Source organism: Lutra lutra, chromosome 4 (assembly GCF_902655055.1).
Source record: "Lutra lutra chromosome 4, mLutLut1.2, whole genome shotgun sequence".
Classification (NCBI taxonomy): Eukaryota; Metazoa; Chordata; class Mammalia; order Carnivora; family Mustelidae; genus Lutra; species Lutra lutra.
In genome coordinates this window covers 98989048-99013574 of record NC_062281.1, presented here as the reverse complement: position 1 = coordinate 99013574, position 24527 = coordinate 98989048, and the positions used below count along the sequence as shown (strand labels likewise).

The 24527-nt window shown below is 39.4% G+C and overlaps 2 protein-coding genes across 7 annotated transcripts in view; both read right to left on the bottom strand.

Annotated features, from left to right (window-relative positions):
- Positions 1 to 1605: 1605 nt before the first annotated feature.
- BCAS2 (BCAS2 pre-mRNA processing factor) lies at positions 1606 to 15004 on the bottom strand. Its single transcript, XM_047727569.1, has 7 exons — positions 14833 to 15004; positions 14636 to 14728; positions 11807 to 11877; positions 8580 to 8741; positions 4042 to 4092; positions 3141 to 3221; positions 1606 to 1906 (listed from the first exon to the last, which is right to left on the bottom strand). The coding sequence occupies exons 1-7, from the start codon at positions 14923 to 14925 to the stop codon at positions 1780 to 1782; spliced, it is 678 nt and encodes a 225-aa protein (XP_047583525.1). The 5' UTR covers positions 14926 to 15004; the 3' UTR covers positions 1606 to 1779.
- Positions 15005 to 17055: 2051 nt separating this feature from the next.
- The window catches only part of DENND2C (DENN domain containing 2C), an 85919-nt gene continuing 78447 nt past the window's right edge, over positions 17056 to 24527 (bottom strand). For all 6 annotated transcript variants that reach the window (XM_047726287.1, XM_047726291.1, XM_047726288.1 and 3 more), the window contains 3 exons: positions 19844 to 20080; positions 19512 to 19598; positions 17056 to 17753 (listed from right to left, as the gene is read on the bottom strand). In XM_047726287.1, the coding sequence (XP_047582243.1) occupies positions 17722 to 17753; positions 19512 to 19598; positions 19844 to 20080 (356 nt within the window). In that variant the 3' untranslated portion in view covers positions 17056 to 17721. The remainder of the gene's footprint in view (positions 17754 to 19511; positions 19599 to 19843; positions 20081 to 24527) is intronic.

The following is a 24527-nucleotide window of genomic DNA, read 5'->3' as shown; positions in this document are numbered from 1 at the left end:
GAAAAAAAAAACCTGGTTATTTTATCTTGAGGGTCTTAAGTTAGGATGGTTTATGTTGTGATGGAAAATCCAACTGAAACTGACTTGCAAAACAGGCAGTTTATTGGCTCACAGATCAACCTAGTGATGGTTAACTTGCTGACTTGTTTTCTTAGTTTTGGGGTCATCCTCAAGCTCTACGTAGTTATTTATGAACAAGAGGGCAATCTCAACTAATGGGACAAATTTCAGGACTATGATGAGTCTAAAGAAAAAGAACTCTCAATCTCAATTTAGTGATTTGCCATTGATGAAAGCTGCTGCTTTCTATGGAGTAATGTCCTCTGAACTTGGGCCCTCCAAGCTCACTTCAGTCAAGGAAACGTGCAAGCCCTCAGGCTGGTCACTAAACCAGACTGGGATTTACTAGCAAAACAGGAAAAGAGTGAAGGGGGATTTGAGGAAGTATCACTGGAGAGAGGAGTGTGGCAAGAGACAGGGATTACCTGAAGTCTAGTCTCTTAGGCAGGGAACAGCAGAAGATACAATTTCTTGGGGCTGAGTAGAAGATGCAGCAAATTGGATTAGGCAATCGTGGAATGAATCCTCCCATGGGGCAGTAATACTGTTAGAAAAAAAAAATTAAGAGAGTCCAAGGGCGCCTGTCTGGCTCAGTCAGAAGAGCATGCAACTTTTGATCTTGGCATTGTGACTTCAAGCCCTATGTTGGGTGTAGAGATACTTAAGTAAAATAAGGTAAGTAAAATAAAAACTTAAAAAATAAAAGATTGCAATATTTGATGCTCATGGCAAGTTATGACCTTAAGCCAGGAACCCTCTGCTCCCAAGGATGGTATTCTCTCTCCTCCATTAAGAAAAACTTGGGAGTAACGCTGTTTTAATTCTCCATCTTACTCCCTCCTGCAATAATGGGCTTTACTGTCTAGTTTTTATTTCATAATCACAAACTTAACACTCTGCATTTCAGCTGGGCTTGGGATAAGGAAAACCTGGAACCCAGAGAGCAAAAAGATTACAGGAAACTACAAGTATTTTTTCTGAATCAGGCAGTAATCTTTTATACTTGTTCATTCCTTACAAATAGAGGGTTAGAACACAACTCTGGCACTGTACTACTACTGAACACCCGGATGACTTTCCAGCTATATAACTTCGACAAGGCTACTCAATCAGCACCCATTACAAGTCTGTGCATGTGAACAACAGTATCTGCTTCCTAAGGTTTTTGTGAGGATCAAATTATCTTTTTATTCCTCTTAGTTCATCAACCTAACATGCTTAAAACAGGGCTCAGCACATATCAAGTTTTATGAAACTGCTACCTACAATAATGAAGTTGGTTGATAGAGATGGAGCCATTGTATTTTGGAAGTCTTGCTTGGTAATCAAAAATTTGTCTAGAAACACCCCTTTATTTGGAAATATATAAACCAAAAGTTTCCCACTTCTTGTACATGTTAAAAACTTTCAGTAAAGATCTCTCAGATACAAAATATGTTCCAATGATTCAAAATTAATCCCATGATATATTATTATTCTAATATCATACTTATTTTGAAAGCCTAGATTTTTTTTAAATGGCAAAAAAACAGGAAAAAAACCCCACCAAGCTGAAAGTTTTTATTTTGCTGAAATGTACAAATATAACAGTCCACACTCTACAATAAACATTTAAACACTGATGATTTTCTTAGGATGCGGTTCTCCCTCACAGTTCAGATGCCTGATCTTCTGTGAAAGCCCAGCTTGCCTTCTTTTCTTCCCACCAAGTTCGTCTTTTTAGAAGTCTTGCCGGATATTTTCTTTGTTTGCCTCTCCATGTTGCTGCTTCATTTGAAAGATTTCATTTTCTAATTGCACAATAGTCCTTTCAATCTCGTAATTCTTACTGACCAGGGATACCCAACTAGAAAAGTAAAAAAAGAAAAAAAATTACTCAATATAAAATTTCTCTTAGGAGATTTGACTATATACATGTTTTCAGCCAGGTTCATAATATGAACCTTCACTTCTAAATTTCCATTTTAAAAAAACTGAATCAGGGGAAAAGGGTATGTAAGATTCTAGATGTAGTGGGTGCCTGGATGGCTCAGTCAGTTAAGCATCGACTTTTGGCTCAGGTCATGACATCAGGGTCATGAGTTTGAGACCCATGCCAGGCTCCATGCTGAGTTGGCTTAAGATTCTCTCCCTTTCCCTCTCCCTTCCCCTCCACCCTTCTCTCTGCTCAAGCTCTCTCCAAAATAAATAAATAAAATCTTAAAAGAAGAAAAAAGATTCTAGCTGTATTATCTCTTATAAATTAATGTAAATCTACAATTATTTCAAATTAAAAAAATTTTAAAAACCAAAATTAGAAATAGTTGGAGACAGGATGAGGTGATGAAAAGATTATATTTAATGGGATTAACATAAAAGGCGAGAAAATAGGGCAGAAGCAGTGGTTAAAAATGGTGGAGAAATTTCTAGAACCAGAGAAAATTCCATAGATCCAAGCAGCCTTCCCCCTCCCCCAGAAAAAAAAATCTCTAGGACAAATAAAAAGAAACACAGATGTGTATTTGGGAGATTATATTAGCTTGAAGAAAAATGTGAAAAGACGAATAGACTGATAACATGGAATGTATGGAGGGAGAAGGTAGAACAAGGAGAAAGATGGGGGTGGGGAGGAAGAAGGGAAATAGCAAAGCAAAAAAGAGAAATGATACAAAATTCATAATTATAGGGATTCATATAAAATTATCTACACATATGAAGAACATTTAAAAGTATATAAACAAAAGAAAAACACCCTAAGACACAAAGTATCAAAGTATGAAATCTCCCTGATGAGCTAAAAAATAGGTAGTTTTCTTCCTTTTAAATGGAGAATGTAAGTCGAATCCTATTCAGAGCAGAAATACTGAACTGAAAATAAGATGCTCTGAGACCAGAATCAAGTAACAGTGGCTCTGCCCCATTCAATGCCTTCCAAGACCACACATCAGAGACAGGCAAAAGCAGTGAAGAGCAGCATTCAGAAAACAGCGTTTCTGTGACACTTGTGGCATCGCATTTGAATACTGTTGAACCATACTGTTAAATCCTGATCTTAAAATGTGCTTAGCGATTTAATAGTTGATGGAAGTGAAGATACTCACGTTGACTCCATTTCCCTTAATTTAGATCCAGCTGTGAGCTGCATGTTCTTTCGCTGCCAGTTTAAATCTTGAATATGTTTCCTGTAAAAAATTATTTATATAACCCACCTACATTTGATCATAAGACTAAAATCAACAGAGAAATCAACAATCAACACATCTTTAATCTCTTGAAAAGGACAGACGTATACAGTTATAGACCAATTCTGAGAATTAACTATCTTTTATTTTTCAATTACAAATTTCATAAGCTCACCATAAAAAATTAAACACATTCACATACATGCACATAGAAATTAAAAAGCAGAAGTCCCTCCTCCCACGTGCTTCTCCTAATTATTATTCAGTTTTTGGTGGGTGTTTCCCCAAACTCCTATATGTGTATGTGCAAGTAGAGATTTAATTTTTTCAATTAAATGCCCAATGTGGGGCTCAAGCTCACAACTCCAGGATTAAGAGTTGCATGCTTTACTGAGTCAGCCAGGCATCCCAAATTATACATGTTGTTCTGCAACATTTTCCCCTAAAAGTGCCTTTTTAATGTCTGTAGACTTGCAAATTGCAAATGACCTGGTAGAGATGTTTCCAGACGTTAAGTCTATTTCTCCTCCACTCCAGTAGGGCAAACCCAGCACTGGATGCTGGACAGAGTGGATCATCAAGTATTACTCTCAAATGACTACAGTCCATTGGTTCCTTTGTCTTCTCATTCTGTTTATTAAGGTTCTACCTAAACTTCACTGTAAAATAAGAGGAAAATATGAGCATCTGGCTGACTCAGTCAGAAGAACATGCGACTCTTGATCTTGGGGTTGTAAATTTGATCCCCACATTGGATGTAGAGATTACTTAAAAACTAAAATAAAATAATAAAATAAAGTAAGAGGAAGAAACAACTTACCTTAACTTCTGGAGCTCTTTCTGTGCATGTTCAATCATATGAACTAGATTTCTAAGGAAGGAAAAGAGGAAAATCAGGTTAACAGACATTAACATTTAATAATACCAACTAAAAGGGAGCTATCTCGTTGATACAAGTTCCAGTTCTTCCGCTATTGAGCTCCGTGCCAAACACCACGTTAGACACTCTTTACATATTAGCTACTTTAATTCTCCTAAGAATTCTTTGAGGTAGGTACAATTGCCCCTATTTCACATATAGGGACATTAAGAGCTTAGAAAAATTAAGTAACTTAGTCAAGGTAACATAGATGAATGTTGGAGCTGAATTCCATTTCAGGTCTTTTAACCTCTGGAGCCCAACCAGTTCATTGACACTGATTTTTTGCACCTGTCACTACTTAAACTGTCAGTACTTTTCATGGAGAACACTGAAAATAACTCCTATGAGTGTATTCATTCAAATCCCTTATTATCTCCATATTTCTGTACCTGCATTTATCCTGCTTTTCTCCCCTCCTGTCTACGGCTAGCTAGAGAGAGAAGAGAAAACTGGAAGGCTGGAGATTGTGATTCCAGAGCAAGTTGGCTCTCAGTGCCACAGGGGGAAAGCTGAGCAATATAGAGTCCAAGAGTCATTAGAGAAGTGATTCAAGAGTAGAGGCCATCCCCTGTCCTTGCCCTTAAAGAACAGCTTTACTGAGATGTAATTCTCGCAACCATATCAATTTCCTCTTAAGGCAGCAGAAAATCACCTTTAGGGTCCATTTCAACCACATTGGCCCTACTATCCTCTTGCTGTAGATCTACTATTGTTTCCTGGCTTTCGTGACTTAAATATCCTGCTTTTCTCCTAAGTTATTCTTCTGTCTCTATTGACTTACTTTTTTTTTTTCTCACTACCTGCAATTCTCTGAAGATTCAGTCTTCAAACAGCTGTGTCTCTCCAGGCTTAACTACAGCTCATCTCCCTTTCCTTGATTTCTAGGAATCACTCCATGTTCCTGAGGACAATTAAGTTTGGTACTCCAGTCCTGACCTCTGACCTTTAATAGGAAGCTTCCCCTTGAATGACCTTTTCCTGAAAGCCCTGTTTATTTGTTGTCTTCTCCTTTCTTTCATCCTCCATGAGTACAAGTGTACCTCGGAGATATTGCAGGCTTGGTTTCAGACCACGCAATAAAGCAAGTATAGCAATAAAACAAATCAAATGAATTTGTTCTCCAATACATATAAAGGTTGTTTATACTATACCATAGTCTATTAAGTGTATAACAGCATTATGTGTAAAAAAAAAAAAAAAAAAGTACTTGCCTTAATTAAAAAATACTTTATTAACTAAAAACTGCTAACCAATGTTCTGACTTTTAAATGAGTCATAATCACTGATCATAGATCACTGTAACAAATATAATGGAAAAGTTTGAAATACTTAGGGAATTACTAAGATGTGACAGAGACAGGAAGTGACCAAATGCCATTGGAAAATAGGGCCGACAGACTGGCTGAGGCAAGGTTGACACAAACCTTCAATCCGTAAAAAATGTAAAACAGCAAAGTGTAATAAAATGAGGTTTTATCCATATACAGGACCCTCCTCAAGCACTGAACATATTTTTATTAAAACTTATAGCACTGTATCATGGGAGTGAGAAGACTTGGGTTCTAGTCCCAGCTCTGCCCTAAAAAGCTTTATGTCCTTTAATGAGTCACTTGACATCAATGAGGCTAAACCTGTTTATCTGTAAAAACAAGTCCTGGCCTTGAAGGTTTCCCTTTAACTGCAAGTACATAAATCTCTCATTAATGAAATTTTTTTTTTTAAGCAATCATGAACCAAGACCTACCTAGAACTAAAAGCTTACTGCCCATGTCATGTTTGATGCCCTCAAATCCTTTCACAAGGAAAGAAAACTTACTTTAATAAGATGGGAAGACAAAGGAGTGGATTAGAGTAGAGCCTTAAATAAACTGAATTTAGGTAGACTAGGAAGACACTCTAGGAGGTGGTGAACCATAACTAAAAGCAAGGACAGAGCTATGATAATCACGACCGAGAGGATTCCCTTGGCTGGAATGAAGGTCTACCATTGAGATACACAGCCATTTGCCTTGAATACCATGTTAAATAGTCTGGATCTTACTTTGCAACAAATGGGAAACTATTAAAGGTTTCTTTCTTTTCTTTTTTTAAGATTTTATTTATCCATTTGAGAGAGATCAAGCAAGTAAGCACAAGCAGGGGGGAGAGGCAGGGAGAGAGGAAGAAATAGATTTCCCAATCTGGGACTTGATCCCAGGACCTTGGGATCATGACCTGAGTTGAAGGCAAACGCTTAACCATCTGACCCACCCAGGCACCCGAAAAGTATTAGAGGTTTCTAGGCAAGTAGAAAGCAATGTTTTCTTCAATCTATTATTTTTTTTCCCCTGCATCTGTGCTCTCCTCCCTTCTTGGGAGCATTCTCATTCTCTTCTAAATGTCCAAACCTCACCATTTTTTTTTTTTTAAAGATTTATTTATTTTAGAGAAAGAGAGCATGGGGGGAGAAGGGCAGAGGGAGAGGGAGAGAAAGAATCTCAAGCAGACTCCCTGCTGAGCAAGGAGCCTGACATGGGACTCAATCTCAGGACCCTGAGATCATGACCTAAGCTGAAATCAACACTCAGACGCCTAACCAACTGAACTACCAAAATTCCCCCAAATCTCACCATTTTAAAATGAGCTTAATTTTTTTAATGACCTTATTTCTTAACGTCCCTTCTATGGATGTCTGTAGTTTATAGAGCACAGCACACGATATAGCACATGTCCCCATACTGCTAATTACGGGCTACTGGTTATCTGGCAGAGAAGTATCTTCTCTCCTCAACTAGGTAAAGCTTCTTGAGGACAAAGATCCCATTTTTCCACTTCATACAATACAGACCATTTTTTTTTTAACAGACATTTGTTTGCTTGATCTGTTTCTTAATCCTCCCAAACCCATTTTTCCTTTATTTCCTTTGCAACATATTCACAAAAGAAATGAACTTTTATGCTGTAGTTTCCCAAATTCTGGATTTTGCCCACTGGATCCTTACATGGCCAAATAAATTTAAAACATAATTCTGAAAAACTGAGAAAAACCATTTATCACTTTGTGATTTTGCTTTATTATTCCAGGAAACATACTCTAGCAAACAGTTTGATGCAGGGTCATGAGGTTCAAGGGCTTTTTCTCCTTAAACTATTAAAATGTTAATAGTCTCTGGGGATTTTAGGGCTCAAAGGCATCACAGATATCGTCTAACCACCAAATTTTACAAATAAGAAAACTGAGCCCTAGAAAGATAACAAAACCTAAAGCTAGTTGCATGGAACAGAAAGTAGAGCTCAGTGGCTTATGTGGACACTTTGCTTCCTGTGTTAATTCTCTTATAGTCAATTCTCATTATTCGCAGATTCTGTACTTATGAACTTACCTACTCACTCAAATTTACTTGTAACCCCAAGATCAGTACCTGTGGCATTTTGAGATCATGAACAGCATGTGCAAAATTTGAGTTGTTGGATGTGTAGATTCTTAGCTGGAGTGGAACAAGGAAGCACTCTGACTTACTGTTTCAGGTCTCAATCAGAGATGACCAAAGGACAGGATTTAATTTCCAACTCTGCCAAATTACTTAACACTTCTGAACTTTGTTTTCTCTTTCATAAAATAAAGAAAATAGAATTTGCCAGGAGTTGTCTTTAGGATTTATAGTCTATATGAGATATGTATACATACACATACATTATTTCCACCAGGAAAAATGTTACAGTATTTGCTAATTCAGTATTCAAGGCCACTTTATAGAATATAACATGCAACTAATGAGAATCGATTGTATGAGCAGTGCCCCACATTAAGGATTCCATTCCACCATATTGTGATTTGTCAATCAGACCTCAGAACTCATTTAATTACAATATTACACAATAAATGTAGTTAGGTTTAGAACTCCTCTGTACTTTTTTTTTTTTTTAAAGATTTTATTTATTTATTTGACAAAGAGAGATCACAAGCAGGCAGAGAGGCAGGTAGAGAGAGAGGGAGAAGGAGGCTTCCCTCTGAGCAGAGAGCCCAACGCGGGGCTCGATCCCAGGTTCCTGAGATCATGACCTGAGCCAAAAGCAGAGGCTTAACCCACTGAGCCACCCAGGCACCCCTCCTCTGGACTCTTTGAGGTGGGTCTGAAAGCCATGGCTTATCATATGGGTTGTAGTAGTTCCAGGACATGATCTCAAATGGAAGTCCACTATACTATTGAAATCCCACTTCACTTTTTTTTTTTTTTTTTGAAGATTTATTTGTTGACAGAGCGAGTGAGCAAGCAGGGGGAAGGGCAGAGGAAGAGAGAATCTTCAAGCAGACATGGGGATCAACACCATGACCCTGAGCCACAAGAGTCAGACATTTAACTGACTGAGCCACCCAGGCACCCATTCCTATATTTAAAAAAAAAATACCAAAACTGTGGGTGGGTTGGGTTTAATAAAAACAAAAGGCTTCTTACTCATTATATACTTTCCAGGCATTGCATCCATGCTGTGACATTAGTTCCAGATTCTCAATTCGAACTGCCTGATGCTCTAACTGGGCCATTGAATTGTTTACACATTCTTGCCATGCGGTAATATCGTTTTTCTGACCCGAGGAAGGGGCTGGAAGTTCATACCTGAAATTAAACAAAAATAAACTGAAACCATATATTCCTCTAAATTTTCCGTTCCTTCCAAAAGAACACCTCACAGGTCTATACACAACGTAAAATCCACAGAAAATTCAAGATAAGATCAGACTGTTCAATAAGAACCTATTTAAAATCCATTTACATTAAGAAATGAAAAATAAAAATACCATGATCCAATAAAAAAAAATCCATTTACAAATAAGATTTATATACTATATAAATCGTTATATACAGTAACAAAAAAATTGTTTACTTCAACATGAACTGATTCAATAAACTATAGTGTATTCATATAAAAGATTGTTAAATTAGCTGCTCAATGATGCCACTGAAGAATACTTAAAACATTAACATGCGGGTGCCTGGGTGGCTCAGTGGGTTAAGCCACTGCCTTCGGCTCAGGTCATGATCTCGGGGTCCTGGGATCGAGTCCCACATCGGGCTCTCTGCTCAGCGGGGAGCCTGCTTTTCTCTCTCTCTGCCTGCCTCTCCATCTACTTGTGATCTCTCTCTGTCAAATAAATAAATAAAATCTTAAAAACAAAACAAAACAAAACAACAACAAAAAAACATTAACATGCTTGTGATATATTAGGAGAAAAAAGTAGGACACAAAAAACCTATACTATCTTTTTTTTCCTTAAAGATTTTATTTATTTGTCAGAGAGAGCGCGAACACGCAAGGAGGGGGAGCAGCAGGCAGAGGGAGAAGCAGGCTCCCCACTGAGCAAGGAGCCCAATGTGGGACTCGATCCCAGGACTCTGGGATCATGACCTGAGCTGAAGGCAGATGCTTAACCAACTGAGCCACCCAGGCACCCCTGCTATCATTTTTGAAAAAACACACTTACACTCATCCAGGTTTCCACCAACACACCCAAACCATTCTAGAGAAAAAAATGGTAAGGGATGTAAAAATTCTTTGCATTTGGACCTACTCTATTCTCTCTCTTCACACTAAACAGTCCTTTAGCACCGTTGATATAGCCAGTAAGTACACTCTTTATGAATCTCAGCTCATTACTGATGAGTTACTACAAACTAAGTTTAATTTCCATTTTAATAATTTGACTAGATATAGTAAAGACTCCACATTATTCCTATGAACAACTGAGGGGCATGCAACTAGATCAAGAAGTGATAAACCAGGGGCGTCTGGGTGGCTTGGTTGGTTAAGCATCCAATTCTTGATTTCGGCTCAGGTCATGATCTCAGGGTTGTGAGATCAATTCCCAGATTCCCTGTGTCAGGCTCCACACTAGGCATGGAGTCTACTTACGATTCTCTTGCTCACTTGCTCTCCCTCAAAATAAAAAAAGTGACATACCACTTTGTTTAAAAAAAAAAAAAAAAAGGCTGTAATGTGGCAGTTTTCATACTTTTGATTATAACTCATGGTAGGAGTATCTGTGATCCAGTACCCAAATACACATAGCTCAACAAAAGTTTCACAGAACAGGGATGGCTGGGTGGCTTAGTCAGTTAAGCATCGCCTTCAGCTCAGGTCATGATCCCAGGGTCCTGGAATCGAGTCCCACATTGGGCTCCCTGCTGCCCGCTGCTCTCCCCACTTCTGCTCTCACTGACAAATAAATAAAATCTTAAGAAAAAAAGTTTCACAAAACAATAGTTGCCTTTACTTGCATTATATTGTTATTTTCTATTTCCTTAAAATACTGCTCTGAGAACTTCTGGATCTTACTACCTTTCTTATTAAGTAAGTTAACTTTTGGAAACTTACTAAATTTCCTTCATGATCCACTGCTTAATGGGTCATTACTTCTGCTCTGAGATATACTGCCATAAAGGAGTTATTGTTGTGAATATCTATAGAGCAGAAGCACCTGGAAATGAAGAACTGAGGAATCCCAGAACTTCTTCCTTTATCACTCACTTAGGCCAGACAGGAAATGGAGCACAAGAAATACGATCCTCTGGTTCTACAGACTCAAAGTCCTCTTCTAAATCTATACATCTGCTGAGAGGATTGACCTGTGCATGTGGCCCTATCTCAAAAGATTCTGCTCTGACAGAGTACTTAGTGGTTCCCATAATTCCATACTTACTTCAAGCTGAAAGAGATCTCACATGTTAAGCAATCCGATTCTCCATTTTAGAGACAGTAACAAAGGATGTTTGGAGTTTTCTTCTCTGAGAGAGGAGAAGCAGTTTTGTAATAAAGTGGAACAGGAGGGAACACAGTGGAACCAAAGTCAAACTATCTGGGCACTGTTTACTAATGTTCTGTGTCAGAGTCAATCAGGGATCATTACAAACCATAACATGATTTCACCTAGATATGTGATCAGTGAAGAACCAGATGCCTAATTAGGAACATTTCCTTGGAAAAAAAAAAAAAATTTTTTTTTTAACGATTTATTTATTGAACAGAGAGGGAGTGAACCAGCACGAGCAGAGGGACAGGGGAAATGGACACAGAATCCCAAGCAGAACCTGTGCTTAGTGCTGAGCCCAATGCGGGGCTCTATCTCATGACCCCCAAGATCACAACCTGAGCCGAAACCGAAACCCAGGCACCCCTCCTTGGAAAACCTCAAAAATATGAACTTCAGTACAATCACCATTCCTGTTGTTGGATTTTACATATTTTGTGTGTGTGTGTGTGTGTGTGTGTGTGTGTGTGTATTTTAAGAGACAGAGAGAGAGTACACACTTGTGCCAGCAAATGGGAAGGTAGGGAGCAGAAGAGGGAAAGGAAGAATTTTAAGCAGGCTCCACACCCAGCATGGAGTCCTCTGCAGGCAACTGATCTCTCAACTCTGAGATCATGACCTGAGCCAAAATCAAAATGGGATGCTTAACCAACCGAGCCACCCAGGCTCCCCTATTTTGCCTTTTTAAATAAAGGTGCAAAGAATATATCTGAACATAAACAAAGGATATAGGAACCACTATTATGTGAAGCAACATAAACATAAAATCAGACAAGAATTTTTTATTTTCCACATTTTAAGAGCTACAGCGATTTTACTAGTAACTTAAAAATAAAAAATGATTTGGGTCCAGATGAAACCAGAAATACAACTTACCGTTTCATACTGAGTAATTCTATTGGTTGCCGAGCAGCCAGTCTTTCAAATTCATTTCTCATTATGTCGGTCTAATTAGGGGAAAGAATTATTTCCAAAATCATATCAATAAATTTCAATTAATAACCACCAAACAATGAATGTAACCTACTTAAATATTTGTTATCCATTCAAACCGATCATTTCCAAAAAATTTAAAAAATAAAATAAAATGGGTCATTTTCCTTCTCACCAAGTCTCCTCTGAGTTAAATGTTCTCAAGAATCAGCATACATACACTTCATATGTAAAGGGATCCACAGAGAAAAGGATTATTCCTAGATCAGTGGTTCCCAGTCCCAGCAGCACATAGAAATCAGGTGGAAGCTCTGAAAACAATTTCATTCCCAGCCACATCATCTTACCCCTCTCCATCATTCCCATTTAACTTTTCTGAGGTGGAGACTGGGCATGAGTGTAACTTGTTTGTAACCCATCAGTTAACTGTATAGTGAAGCCAGTTTTGAGGACCCTGGATCTAAGTATTCACTGGGGTGTGGGGGAAAGGAGGAGAGGACTTGGACATAAAATAATTTGCTTTAGGGCTTTGAGCCTATATCCATACTTTCTTTTTGGCCCTGGCTGCTATTTTTACACTTCTCTCTTTGCAAAGAATGAGAAAAAGGGAGGAGGTTAAAGAAATCGGTTCTGCTATCTGCTCTAACAACTGCATGATTTCTTTCTTTCTTTTTAAAGATTTTAATTAATTTATTTATTTGAGAGAGAGCACATGCATGAGCGAGCTACAGAGCATGAGTTAGAGTGGGGAGGGGCAGAGGGAGAGGAGAAGCAGACTCCCTGCTGAGCAGGGAGCCCAACATGGGGTTCAATCCCAGGACCCTGAGATCATGACCTGAGCTGAGAGCAGCTGATTAACCGACTGAGCCATGCAGGCACCCCACAACTGTACGATTTAAAAAAACACATGGTGGGGCACCTGGGTGGCTCAGTTGGTTAAGCCACTGCCTTCAGCTCAGGTCATGATCCCAGGGTCCTGGGATCGAGCCCTGCATCAGGCTCCCTGCTCACTGGGGAGCCTGCTTCTCCCTCTCCCTCTGCGGCTCTGCCTGCTTGTGCTCTCTCGCTCTGTCCAATAAATAAATAAATACAATCTTTAAAAAAACAAAAACAAAAACAAAGCACACATGGTAAAAAGTAAAAAAACACATGGTAGAGCTCTACTTCTTTAGGTCCAAGTTTTGGTCGATATCCTATTTCATTTCTGTTCTGCACATTTCCTGGCCCTGAGTATAAAGAACTGCTTAAGTATTCACGTATAGTAGTATTTCAGTTATCCTGAGCAATTATCAATTTTTTGAGGGCTTCAACTATATTAATTAGACTAAAAAGTTAAGACTAGAAAGACTAACTATATTAATTAGACTAAAAAGTTAAGTCCCCCAATTCCTAGCCAGAAAAGACCTTCATAAATAGTTAAATGAATTAATGGAAGAGCAGTTTCAAAAGAAATTTGAGGAGTGGTTTAGGTCTTGGGCAAATTACTTTCTCTAAGCTGCAGTTTTCCCATTTAAAAAATTAGGATAATAAACATATAGTTATATAGTTCACAGAGCTGTTTTCAGTACTGAGATGGTGAGCCCAGTACACTATCAATTCCTATTGTGAAAAAGGAATAAATGATCAGTATACTAATTATAAAGATAGGAGATACATGTTGCACTTAGGAGAGTTAAAAGGAAAACTGGTTCAAATATTTAAAAGTTTGTGACTGAATGCAGTTATCTGAAATTTTGGGGAGCCACTCTAATAAGAAAGCATTACTGTATCTACTTCTTAATGTGGTACCATCTATATCTGGGTAACAACATTTAGAAAACACATGGTAAAATGATGTATCATAGGAATATCTTCCTATTTAAAACTTGACCAACTTTTCTTTTCATGTTACTTCAATGTAAACACTGCGTTTTAATAATAGAATTCTTTCTGGCGCCTGGGTGGCTCAGTGGGTTAAGCCTCTGCCTTCAGCCCGGGTCATGATCTCAGGGTCCTGGAATCCAGCCCCTATGGGGCTCTCTGCTCAGCGGGGAGCCTGCTTCCCCCTCTCTCCCTGCCTGCTAATCTGCCTACTTGTGATCTCTCTGTCAAATTAATAAAATCTTTTAAAAAATAACAGAATTCTTTCTTTAAATACATGGTTACCTATAATAGGGGGAAAAAAACCCCAAACATGTAAATACTAAAATGCCTAACAGAATCTATTAATTTAGAGATGATATTTTACATTTCATGTAGTTAATTACACCCTAAGTACTAAGTAGTATCTTGGGGGCACTTCTAGGCTAAATATTTAAAGAGCACTTTACTTATAAATGGTTTCTCACTTCACTCATTCACATACATTCACTAAGTATCTAGGCTGTGACACAAAGGCCGCCCTCCAGTGGTTCTCAGGAACCTAGGCTTACATATATTAAAAATTCCTCATCACTTGTTTTAAAGAAGATCTTAGAGAGCCGAGGATGCCTCTGAGAATTTATGCAAGGAGCCGATCTCCGAAAAACGTACACACTACGTTTTGCATGGCTGGGCAGTTCGCCAAGCTCCGGAAAGTCCTTCAGTGGGTCTCAGAATCAGAACGCCGGAGAAGTCTGATCTAGCTGTTTTCAATGGACCGGGAACACCGATAAGACAGAGTAAGTAGTAGGCAAGCAGGCAATTGTTAAAGCCAGAATTTAAAATGCATTTTTACGTATCTAAGACTCTCGATCCAAAGTAAAGAGTCAGAGGATCCTAGCTTATACGGTGGCCTCAAGACGTCCCACTTACTTCAAAAGCAGAATAATCCGGGGCCGTCAGGTAGCTCAGGTAGTTCTTGGTAGGTCGGTATCTGCGGGTTTCCTCCTCCACCAGCGCCGCAGCCTAGAAACGAGAACGGGGGCCGGGGAGGGGTAGCAACTTGTAAGGTGCTTCTTCCAGCACCAAGGGCCCGAGAGTGCTGAATCCGCTACCCGGCCCGAACTCACCGCTTCCCGCACGCCGGGCGCTTCATAACCTTGGTCAAAATACGGCAGTGCATCTACCACGACCTCTCCGGCAACTAAGCCTGTGCCGGCCATTCCGAAGCTTGCCCAAATTTTCTGTGTGCGCGCAAACTCAGGCCCATTTCATTACGCCTGCGCTCGCACTGACGTAATACAGGTCGCTTGCGCCTTGGCTCTGACGCATGCTCAGTTGTCAATTCTGAAGGCGCCCTCGCCGAGCTACTAGGAAGTGGCCTGCCATTTTGTCTTGGTCGGACGTGACGTCACGTCGCGAGTCCTAGAATCAGCGGAACGTTTCCATTTCCTGTCCCCGAGTGCGCTCCGCTTTTTTGCCTCCACCCGGGAGCAAGTTGGAGGGGAATTGGGACTTTTCGTTCCCTGGAGGAAGCTAGTATCTGGTACCGGGATGCTTTAAAACTTTTGGAGGAACGGGCAGTAGGATTTGGCAGGGAGAGGGATACAGGTTTCCCACTCCCCTAACCTTCCACCTACAACCCTTAACTTTTTTCTTTGTGGCGGTTTTTCTCTCCCCTTGAGCTTCTTACTGTACCCTTCACTATTCTTAGTTCTGAGAACACTTGCATTGGATAAATGCAGTTTTTTCAGATTCTGGAAGTCGGCGCCAGTAGCCAGTTAAAATTGCGAAGCTTTAGGGTCTACATAACAAAGGAACCTGATCTTTTCCTCCAGGGTGAGATTAAAAACTGCTCACCAACTCCAGCTCCAACAAATCCTGTCATTTTGCCTTCGGGGCGTATATTAAATCCGCTCACTTGTCTTTAGGACTTTCGGAAATAGACTCGTGTTCCTCTTTGCCTCCCAACCACTCCTGCGGCTGCCGGTGCGCCGGCTCTGCTCTGTGTCCCCAGCTCCCATACACTAAGCAGACCAAGGCCAAATAAGGTAGCCGGACTGCATACCCTGCCCGGTGTCTACGATCAAGACCCGGGCTTTGTCTGCCAACAGCCTAGAAATGCTGGCCACGGACTGTCTAACCCTATCATTAGATTAATGTGCTAGTTATGGATTTATGCGAAGTAGAAGATCTTTACATCTTAAGCAACTTTATTTAAAATTCTCCAATTTTTTGTTTATTCATTAAAAGATCTGTAAACATTTTATACAAGTCTTGAGCAATTCTTTTACAAATATGTCCAGAACTCATAATACTTTACAAAAACAAGATAAAACAGACCTAAGAAAAGGAAGCAGCTTCAGGTCACCGGGATAAACTACGACCCCCATCCCTGAAGCAAGGTCTCCTCACAGAGGGACGGTCAGGGTTCACCACCGTTAAGACCTACCCCCGTTTTATAAACAATTCCCAATTACTCATTCTTCCCTCAGGATTGGAGTGGCAAAAGGAGAGATGTCTGGTAAGAACCCCACTGGGGTAAGATGCTTAAACATTTTTTTAACAAGACATAGGCTCAGTTCTATTTTCTAGACCCATAAGAACTATATAGCACCAGTCTTAAATGGGGTCTGCTTCAGGTTCATTCATGCACAACTGAATGGGCTGTAATGACAATACTGTACAACTCAATAAACTGTATCATAATACAACTTAAAAGGTTTTGTTAAGTTCGAATAAATATTTTTATGCCAGTTAAAACCCTCAGCAGGAATTGAAGAAAACAAACTGACATCTGCTATAACATTTATCAATGAAAATTAAACCATCATTGATAAGTTCCTCCTCCTAATCACTACTGCTGTTTTAGGTATTAAGTTTCAGGGTGATTATGTGGTGAATGCCGAGGAATGTTCATAGTCTGAGTCCAATTTAATTAGGGCAAAAAGTCCAATTCTAGGGGAACCAAAAGAGAGTCATCCAGGCTCCTATAGTTTGATGTCCCTTGTCCTCAGAGCTGAAAATCAGCTCTGGTACACTTCAGTTTAAAAGAAAACCTTTTCAGTAGCTATAATCCCACAGAGCTCAAGTTTCCATCTGCTGAACTAACCAACTTTCTCTGTGCTCATGAATGGACATTCATGGCTTCAGTTCTGTCTCTGCTGTAGAACTTTGGGCAAGTTACTTAACCTTTCTGAATTCCAGTTTCTTCATTAATAAAATGGAGATGCAAGTATCTCATGAAGTTGACTTAAAGACTGAGTAAGATGACATAGATATACATCACACATGCACATAGGGGACACTAAGAAAAGGGGTAGGAGTTCTCATGGCCTTGAAAGGGTATTTTCGTTAGCTATAATCCCACAAAGTTTAATGTTGACAAGCTACGATGTGGAGGAGGAGCTGCAAGGTGTCTGCTTGTATAAGATACTCAATAACAGTGTTAATAACTAGATTCCCTCAGACAGAACATTAGATTAAAAAACAAAAACTAGAGATATATGAGGAATCTATTCCTTAGCTCAGCTCCAACAGCCCATAATTTTCAAGCTGCCATGGTGATATTTCAGTGATGAGAATGACGTGTGTAGGGTGCACTCTGCACATCCATCATGCTTCCCCAGTACCTTCAATCCAGCATTTCTCTCACTGTGCTCATCTTTGAGCTGTTTTTTTAAAAAAATCCAACACCAAATCTTTCCCTAGTAAAAACAAGTGCCTTCACAGACTAATTAAGCACATAACACAAAGAATGAGCCCAAGAATCAAATAGAAAAAGCCACTGAAAAGAAAAATTGGAGGCAGAGTAATGAGAACATGGGTTCCAGACTACTCCCAACAATCCTCCAGTGATTATACAGCAGCAACAGGAGAATCCTCCTCCAAGGACCAGGCCCACTTTGTAACCTTTTCAACTTTCCAGGATCTTTTAGGCCACTGCAGGGCATCCCAACTCTTGGAGAAATATTTTCTTGGCACTTTCTGTTTAAGATGGAAAGAGTCTATCAAAGATTTCATTTCTTCTGCAGAAATTTCATCTTACTTCCTAAAGGGAGAAAGAAGTAGAGTGAACTCTCATTAGTTCATTTTTATTTATTGTACATTATTTGAGGCAAGGGATTAACAACTTAGTCATTTGGAACAGCCCACGAGTGAGTGGCCATCTCAAGCTAGCATGTGATGTGTTTAACTACCAAAGAAATAAACAAACCCCATGTCTCTAATTGTAGAGGTAGAAGAGAGCTCTGACCTCACCTAATCCAGTGGCTTTCAACCTTGACTATAGGTTAAAATTGCTTGGCCTGATCCCCAGAGATTTCCTGGAGCCTGCAGTGGGAAAAATGTTCATTTATGTTCCCCAGAGATTAAAATATTGTAGTCAGAGTTCAGGACCAGTGATTTGATCTAACCTCATGGTATAAAGATGAAATAAAAACTCGAGGCATAAGAACAAGTCCTTACTTTAATTAGGGGCATGTATTTCTTTTTCTTTTTGTATTAAAATTGACATACAATGTCCATTAGATTCAGGTGTACATCATAGTGGTTTGAAATTTTTTTATACACTACAAAATGACCCCTATGACAAGTCTAGTTACCAGGGGTTACGTATTTCAAGGACCAATATAAACAGCATGGAATATAGTTCTTCCTTGTTTTAGGCTACCACATCACTGTTCCCCAATATCACAAAGGATAATAAAAAGTTAATTATTATAATTGAAAAATCAGAAACATCTGTGTTTCTTTCTGAAGTGTAAAATTAGACTTGGAGGAAATCCTCTTTTCCCTCAGATGACCTCTAAACCAGGTGTTTTTTTTTTTTAAGATTTTATTTATTTATTTGAGAGAGAGCATTAGAGAGGGGAAGGTCAGAGGGAGAAGCAGACTCCCTGTTGAGCAGGAAGCCCAACACGGAACTCAATCCCGGGACTCCCAAGATCATGACCTGAGCAGAAGGCAGTTGCTTAACCAACTGAGTCACCCAGGCACCCCTAAAAGGTGTTTTTTTTTAAGATTTTATTTATTTATTTGACAGAGAGAAAGATCACAAGTAGGCAGAGAGGCAGGTAGAGAGAGAAGGAGAGGCAGGCTGAGCAGAGAGCCTGATGCGGGGCTCAAGCCCAGGACCCTGGGATCATGAACTGAGCCGAAGGCAGAGGCTTAACCCACTGAGCCACCCAGGTGCCCCCCTAAAAGGTGTTTTTAATCTGGAGTCCACGGATGGGTTTCAGGAGGGTCCCTGAATACTCTATAATTATATGCAAATTTGTATGTTCTAGCATACTTTTCTGAGACAAAGATCCAGTTTTTATGAGATTCTCAAAGTGATGTGACCTAGAAAAGATTAATAATTATTTTTTTTAAAGATTTTATTTATTTATTTGACAGAGAGAAATCACAAGTAGGCAGAGAGGCAGGCAGAGAGAGAGGAGGAAGCAGGCTCCCTGCTGAGCAGAAAGCCCAATGTGGGGCTCGAACCCAGGACCTGGGATCATGACCTGAGCCGAAGGCAGCGGCTTAACCCACTGAGCCACCCAGGCGCCCAAGATTAATAATTATGATATGCAAATTCGCATGTTATCTGAGGAAAACAGACCCAAGGATAACTCTGATGGAAGAATCCCCACCTCTGAGAAAGACTTCTTTTTCTCCAAAACAATTCAGAAGTACAGTCATGGTTTCTGGTCAGCCTATTTGAGGTTATATTGTTGATTTGATTATAAAGCTTTTGTGATGAGGCACAGTTTCTGCAAAAGGTTTTTTTAGTCACATTATTTAACAAGAAAACGTAACAACTCACCAAGACTCCGCAAAATTTTATTCATCCCACTGGGCTCAGACTCTGGAATTGTTTCCAAATACTGGAGGGCCCGGACCTCAAACAAACCTACAAGGAAAACTCACGCTGGTGAAATTGTCCAATACTTACTAAAAATCACAAATAAAATTCTGCAGCTTACTACCAATGTGCTTCCATAGCTAAAACAAAATTATAAAAAGAATTATTTTCCATAATAACTCAGATTTTGAGCCCTTGTAGCTTTATACCATTTTTTTGTTGTTGTTTATATTATTTTCAAACCCTCAAAGGGCTCACTAAATACAGGGGGAGAACTTTATGATGAAACTGACCTTTCACCCCACTTTTCCGAAGCTCTCGGTCCTGGATGAAGCCGGCAAACATCTGTGTTTCCATGAAGAGATCCAGGAAGTGGCGTACACTTCGGGAGGTATGGGATTTACGGAATGGTTCCCTTTGGAATACACGCTCTCCACGCTCAGTGACAGTCATGCTCAAAGAATAATGTCCCACTAGCTCCACAAAAAACCTCACAAATGCCTCGGACACCAGAGAGTTGAGTGTCACATCTGTTGCAAAATAAGAAAAATAAGAAAGAAAAGAAAAAACCCTAAGTTCGTATTTATGGGAAATTGTTATGAAAGTGATGCATAAGAAATCACAGACTGAAGGACTGAGAATCCTCATTCTTAGCTTCCTTGCACACTCCACAACCAACAAAACACTATTAGCTCATATTTTTTACTTTGATTTTCTAACCACATATACTCCTGTTCCATCTTTCAGCCTGGCCTGCACATCTGTGATCTCACTGTAACTGCTCTTTCAAAGGCCACCAGGGAGAGCCAGCCAAATTTAATCTGCTTTTCTATCTGTCTCGCCTTTAATCTCTATGCTGCATTTGTGTTAACCTTCTCCTCATTCCTCGTCTCCCACAACTTTATACTCTCCTGATTTCCGGATTCCTCACCTGCTTTTATGACCAAACATTTGTATTTCTCTTGCCTCTTCTTCCTCTTCCTAAGCATGGTCTCAGACCACCTCTCTTCAGCATTCCCATCCCTAAAGAGCTAACTAGTATAGAGATGGGGAGCTGGCTTTCCATGTTGATAATTCGCAATCCTACGTCTCTAGCCCTTATATAAGTCACCAGGACTCACCTTCTACATTTTCAGGCTACCTATGGGTAATCATCATTTGGTTGTCTCATCAGCACTTAAATTCCATTTGTCTAAAGTTCAAATCAGGGCCTTTGGAGATTAGTAAAATATGAATCGAATAAATAAACAATACATGTGTGAAACCAAATTCATTCTATTTCTCCACCAAATCAGTTCTCTCTCAACTTTCTCATTTCATAAGCAATGATTATTCCATAATAATTTATTTAGTGCTTAAGATATTGTCAACCACTGCATTTAGAGCTTTTATAAATAAAATAATCCAGTGAAGTAAGCATTATTTCCTTTTTACAGCTGAGGAAACTGACACTCAAAACAAAGACATTCTCCAGGGTTAGCTCATCTGGTACAGGGTACAGAAGCTGCCAGACTCCCAAGTCAGGTGCTTCTTAACCACTGTAACATGAAATACATTGCCTTTCATGTTCCAGGCTCAGACCTCAAATTCAACTTAGACTCCTCTTTTTTCTCCCATTCCTAATAGTATTTTTTCCCCCTTCACCATGTCATGTCGCTTACTCTTTCCATGGGTTCCATACTGGACTGGGAATCAGGGACCTAGGTGTAGTAAGAGTTTCACCATGAAGCAATGGTGTAATGGTGTGCAACTCACTTTACCCCTGGTTGGTCTCTTCCTATATCTGCAGAATGAGGGGGCTGATTAGGTGATCTCTAGGGTCTCTTCTGGCATTCCATTTGATTATAAACTAGATTTTTGCTATATTTTGTTCAACAGATATCCTTCTCGTCTCTCCTTCTGCAGCTGAGGATCCACGGTCCATCACTTTTATCATCAACACTTTTGCCCCAGTCTCCCATCCCCTTCCAGTTACTTTCCCATTTCTCTCCCACTTTACATCCAAATTTCTTGGAAGAGTTGTTTATATCTGCTGTACCCTTTCTTAATCTAATTCCCTTTTTAAAAAAATTATGCACTTCTATAACTTTTCTTTAATTGTTTCTGTTTCAACGTAAATGTAGCATATATTCTTTTACATGTATAAATATTCCATAAGATCACTAGTGAAATGAACACATCAGTACCCACCACAAAGCTTGAAACAGAATATCAAGGGTATCTCACATGCTCCCTCAATAATGCCCTCTCCGAGGTGTTCTTCCCCCTATTCTCCAATAGAGGGCGACCATTATCAGTGATAGTGGATTTGTCCTTTCCTTGCTTTAGGTTACAGTTCCAGTGCATATATACATAGCCAACTCCCATAACATACTATTAGGTTTTGTACATCTTTGAACATTACATAAAACATATTCTTCTATAACTTACTGTTTTAGTCAATATACGTTTTTAAGATTTTTTTTTAATGCTATATTCTCCTGCCAATGAACAGTTCGGTTGTTTTTAGGTTTTGCTATTGCGTAAAATGCTGCTACTTTGAAAATTATTTACCTGTTCCCTAATTATCATGTGCCAGAGTTTCTCTGGGGTATATATCTAAAACCTGAATTGTCAGGTTGTAGGATATATACACCTTTAAGTTGACTAGATGATGCCCAATTATTTTTCCAAAGCAGGCTGGAATAACTTACACATTCTCACCAACTCCTGACATTGTCAGACTTTTTAACTTTTGCCAGTATGGTGGGTATAAAATGGTATCTCACTGTGGTTTTAATTTACATTTCCCAGATTTTGACGGGGCTGTACATCTCTCCTTAGATTTACTGGCCTTTCATGTTTCCTCTTTGGTGAAATGATTGTTTGTATCTTTTCCCCATTTTTCGATTGGGTTGTTCATCTTTTTATTATTGAAATTGCATTTTAAGAATTTTTTAAAATTAATTCTGGATACTACTCCTTTGTGGTTGTATTTGTTGAAAGTATCTTCACCTGGTTTGTAGCTTGTTTTTTTCTTTTTCATGGTATTCTTCAATGATTAGAAATTTAAAAAATTTAAGTGTCAAATTAATCCTTTCTTTTTTACCAGCTGGGAGTCCTTACTCTTAACATTTAAAACCTGAATTCCTTAGAATTAGTTTTGTGTGTAGGGTGAGGTATAGTTCCTATCCATTTTTTTCATATGGAAAACCAATTGCCTTACTATTGGTTACTGAATGGTTCATTCTTTTCCTTCTGATAGGCAATGCTGGTGCTGACACAAATTAAGTTTCCTTATGCATGTGTACCACGTTCCTTCCCTTGCTCTATTTATTTCTGAACCAAAACCAAACAGTCTTAATTACTATGACTTCGTGATTAATTGATGTTTCAGAGGGAAGCCCCTTCAATGTTGTTCTTTTACTTAACTATTCTTGGCCCTTTCTAATTCCATTAAAATTTTACAAAGCTGAATGCCCTTCCAATTCTCTCTTGAACTTTCCCCAATCTTGCTTTCTTCCCACCATCTCACTGAATCTGCTGCTACCAAGGTCTCTAAGCTCTTCCCATTGTCAAATTCACCAATCCTCAGTCTTCATCTCGCTTGACCTCTTTGTAGCATTAGAAATAACTGTTTACTTTCCTTTGTGAAATGTTCTTCACTCAACTTCTCTAATATTACTTCCCCTGGTTTTTTTCTCCCCCTTCACTAGCTGTTCTTGTAATCACTTTTTGCTGGATCCTCTGCCTTTTCCCTACTACCAAACATTGGAAATCTGACCACACCATTACCAGCCAACTCAGGGTTCAACCCTTAAATCTGTCATTTTCTATCTATACTCACTCTATAGGGTTACTTCATCTTGTTCCAGAGCTTTAAAACAGCAACTTCTAGGGGTGCCTGGGTGGCTCAGTCAGTTAAGCGTCTGTTGTAGACTCAGGTTATGATCTCGGGGTCCTGGGATCAAGCCCCAGACTCATCAGCAGGGAGTCTGCTGCTCCTTCTCCCTGGGCTCCTCCCCCCACTTGTTCTCACTCGCTCTCAAATAATTAAATAATCTTTAAATATATATATGTAATAATAATAAATAAAAACACATTAAAAAAAAAAAAACAGCACCTTCTCAAGGTATGTCTTTAGTTCAAATCTCTCCCCTGAATCCCAAATTCACGTATAGGAATGCCTACTTGTTATCTCTAATTGAATGTCTGCTATGTATTGGACATCCAATAGGTATCTCAATATTCAGAACTGAACTTTTAATTATTTCTCTGAACCTACTCCTCCCTTAATGTTCCCCCCCAGTAAACAGCCGTAGTTTTCTCATCTGTAAAAAAGGGGGATTAAATAATGAGACCTGCTTCGTAAGGCTATTACAAGGATGAAATAAGATGTATGCTAGGTGTTGAGCACAAGGCCTGGTACAGAGTAAGTAGCTCAGTAAATATTTTTCACCCTTATTCAACAAATACTTATCCCATACCTATTTACTGACTATTGTTTAAAGTGTTGGAGATAATGCAAAACAGACTGTCGCTGCTCTCATGGGCCTGATGTTGCTAGCAAATCAGACAACAATAAAAGCCCTGGAGGAAATTAAGGGCAGGGAAGTGCAGTGACAGCATTAAGAGAATGGGTACAATTTTATTTTATTTAAAGGTTTTATTTATTTATTTGACAGAGAGAGACAACAAGAGAGGGAACACAAGCATGAGGAGTGGGAGAGGAAGAAGCAGGCTTCCCGCCAAGCTGGAAGCCCGATGCGGGGCTGGATCCCAGGACCCTGGGACCATGACCCAAGCCAAAGGCAGACGCCCAATGACCGAGCCATCCAGGAATGGGTACAATTTTAAAAGGACAGTCAGGAAAGGCCTCACTGAGTGACGTGTGAGCATGGACCTGCAGGAAAAAAGAGCAGGAGCCACGTGGCCATCCCAGGGAACAGCATTCCAGAACTAGAACACAGCAAGTGTCCAAGTACTGAAATAGATGGG

Excerpts from the sequence above, each read along its gene's own strand:
- BCAS2 (XM_047727569.1), bottom strand. The coding sequence starts at position 14,925 with ATGGCCGGCACAGGCTTAGTTGCCGGAGAGGTCGTGGTAGATGCACTG. Across the intron at positions 14,729-14,832 it reads CGCCCGGCGTGCGGGAAGCG|GCTGCGGCGCTGGTGGAGGA; the intron begins GTGAGTTCGGGC and ends TCTCGTTTCTAG. Across the intron at positions 4,093-8,579 it reads GCCTGGAAAGTATATAATGA|AAATCTAGTTCATATGATTG; the intron begins GTAAGAAGCCTT and ends TTCCTTCCTTAG.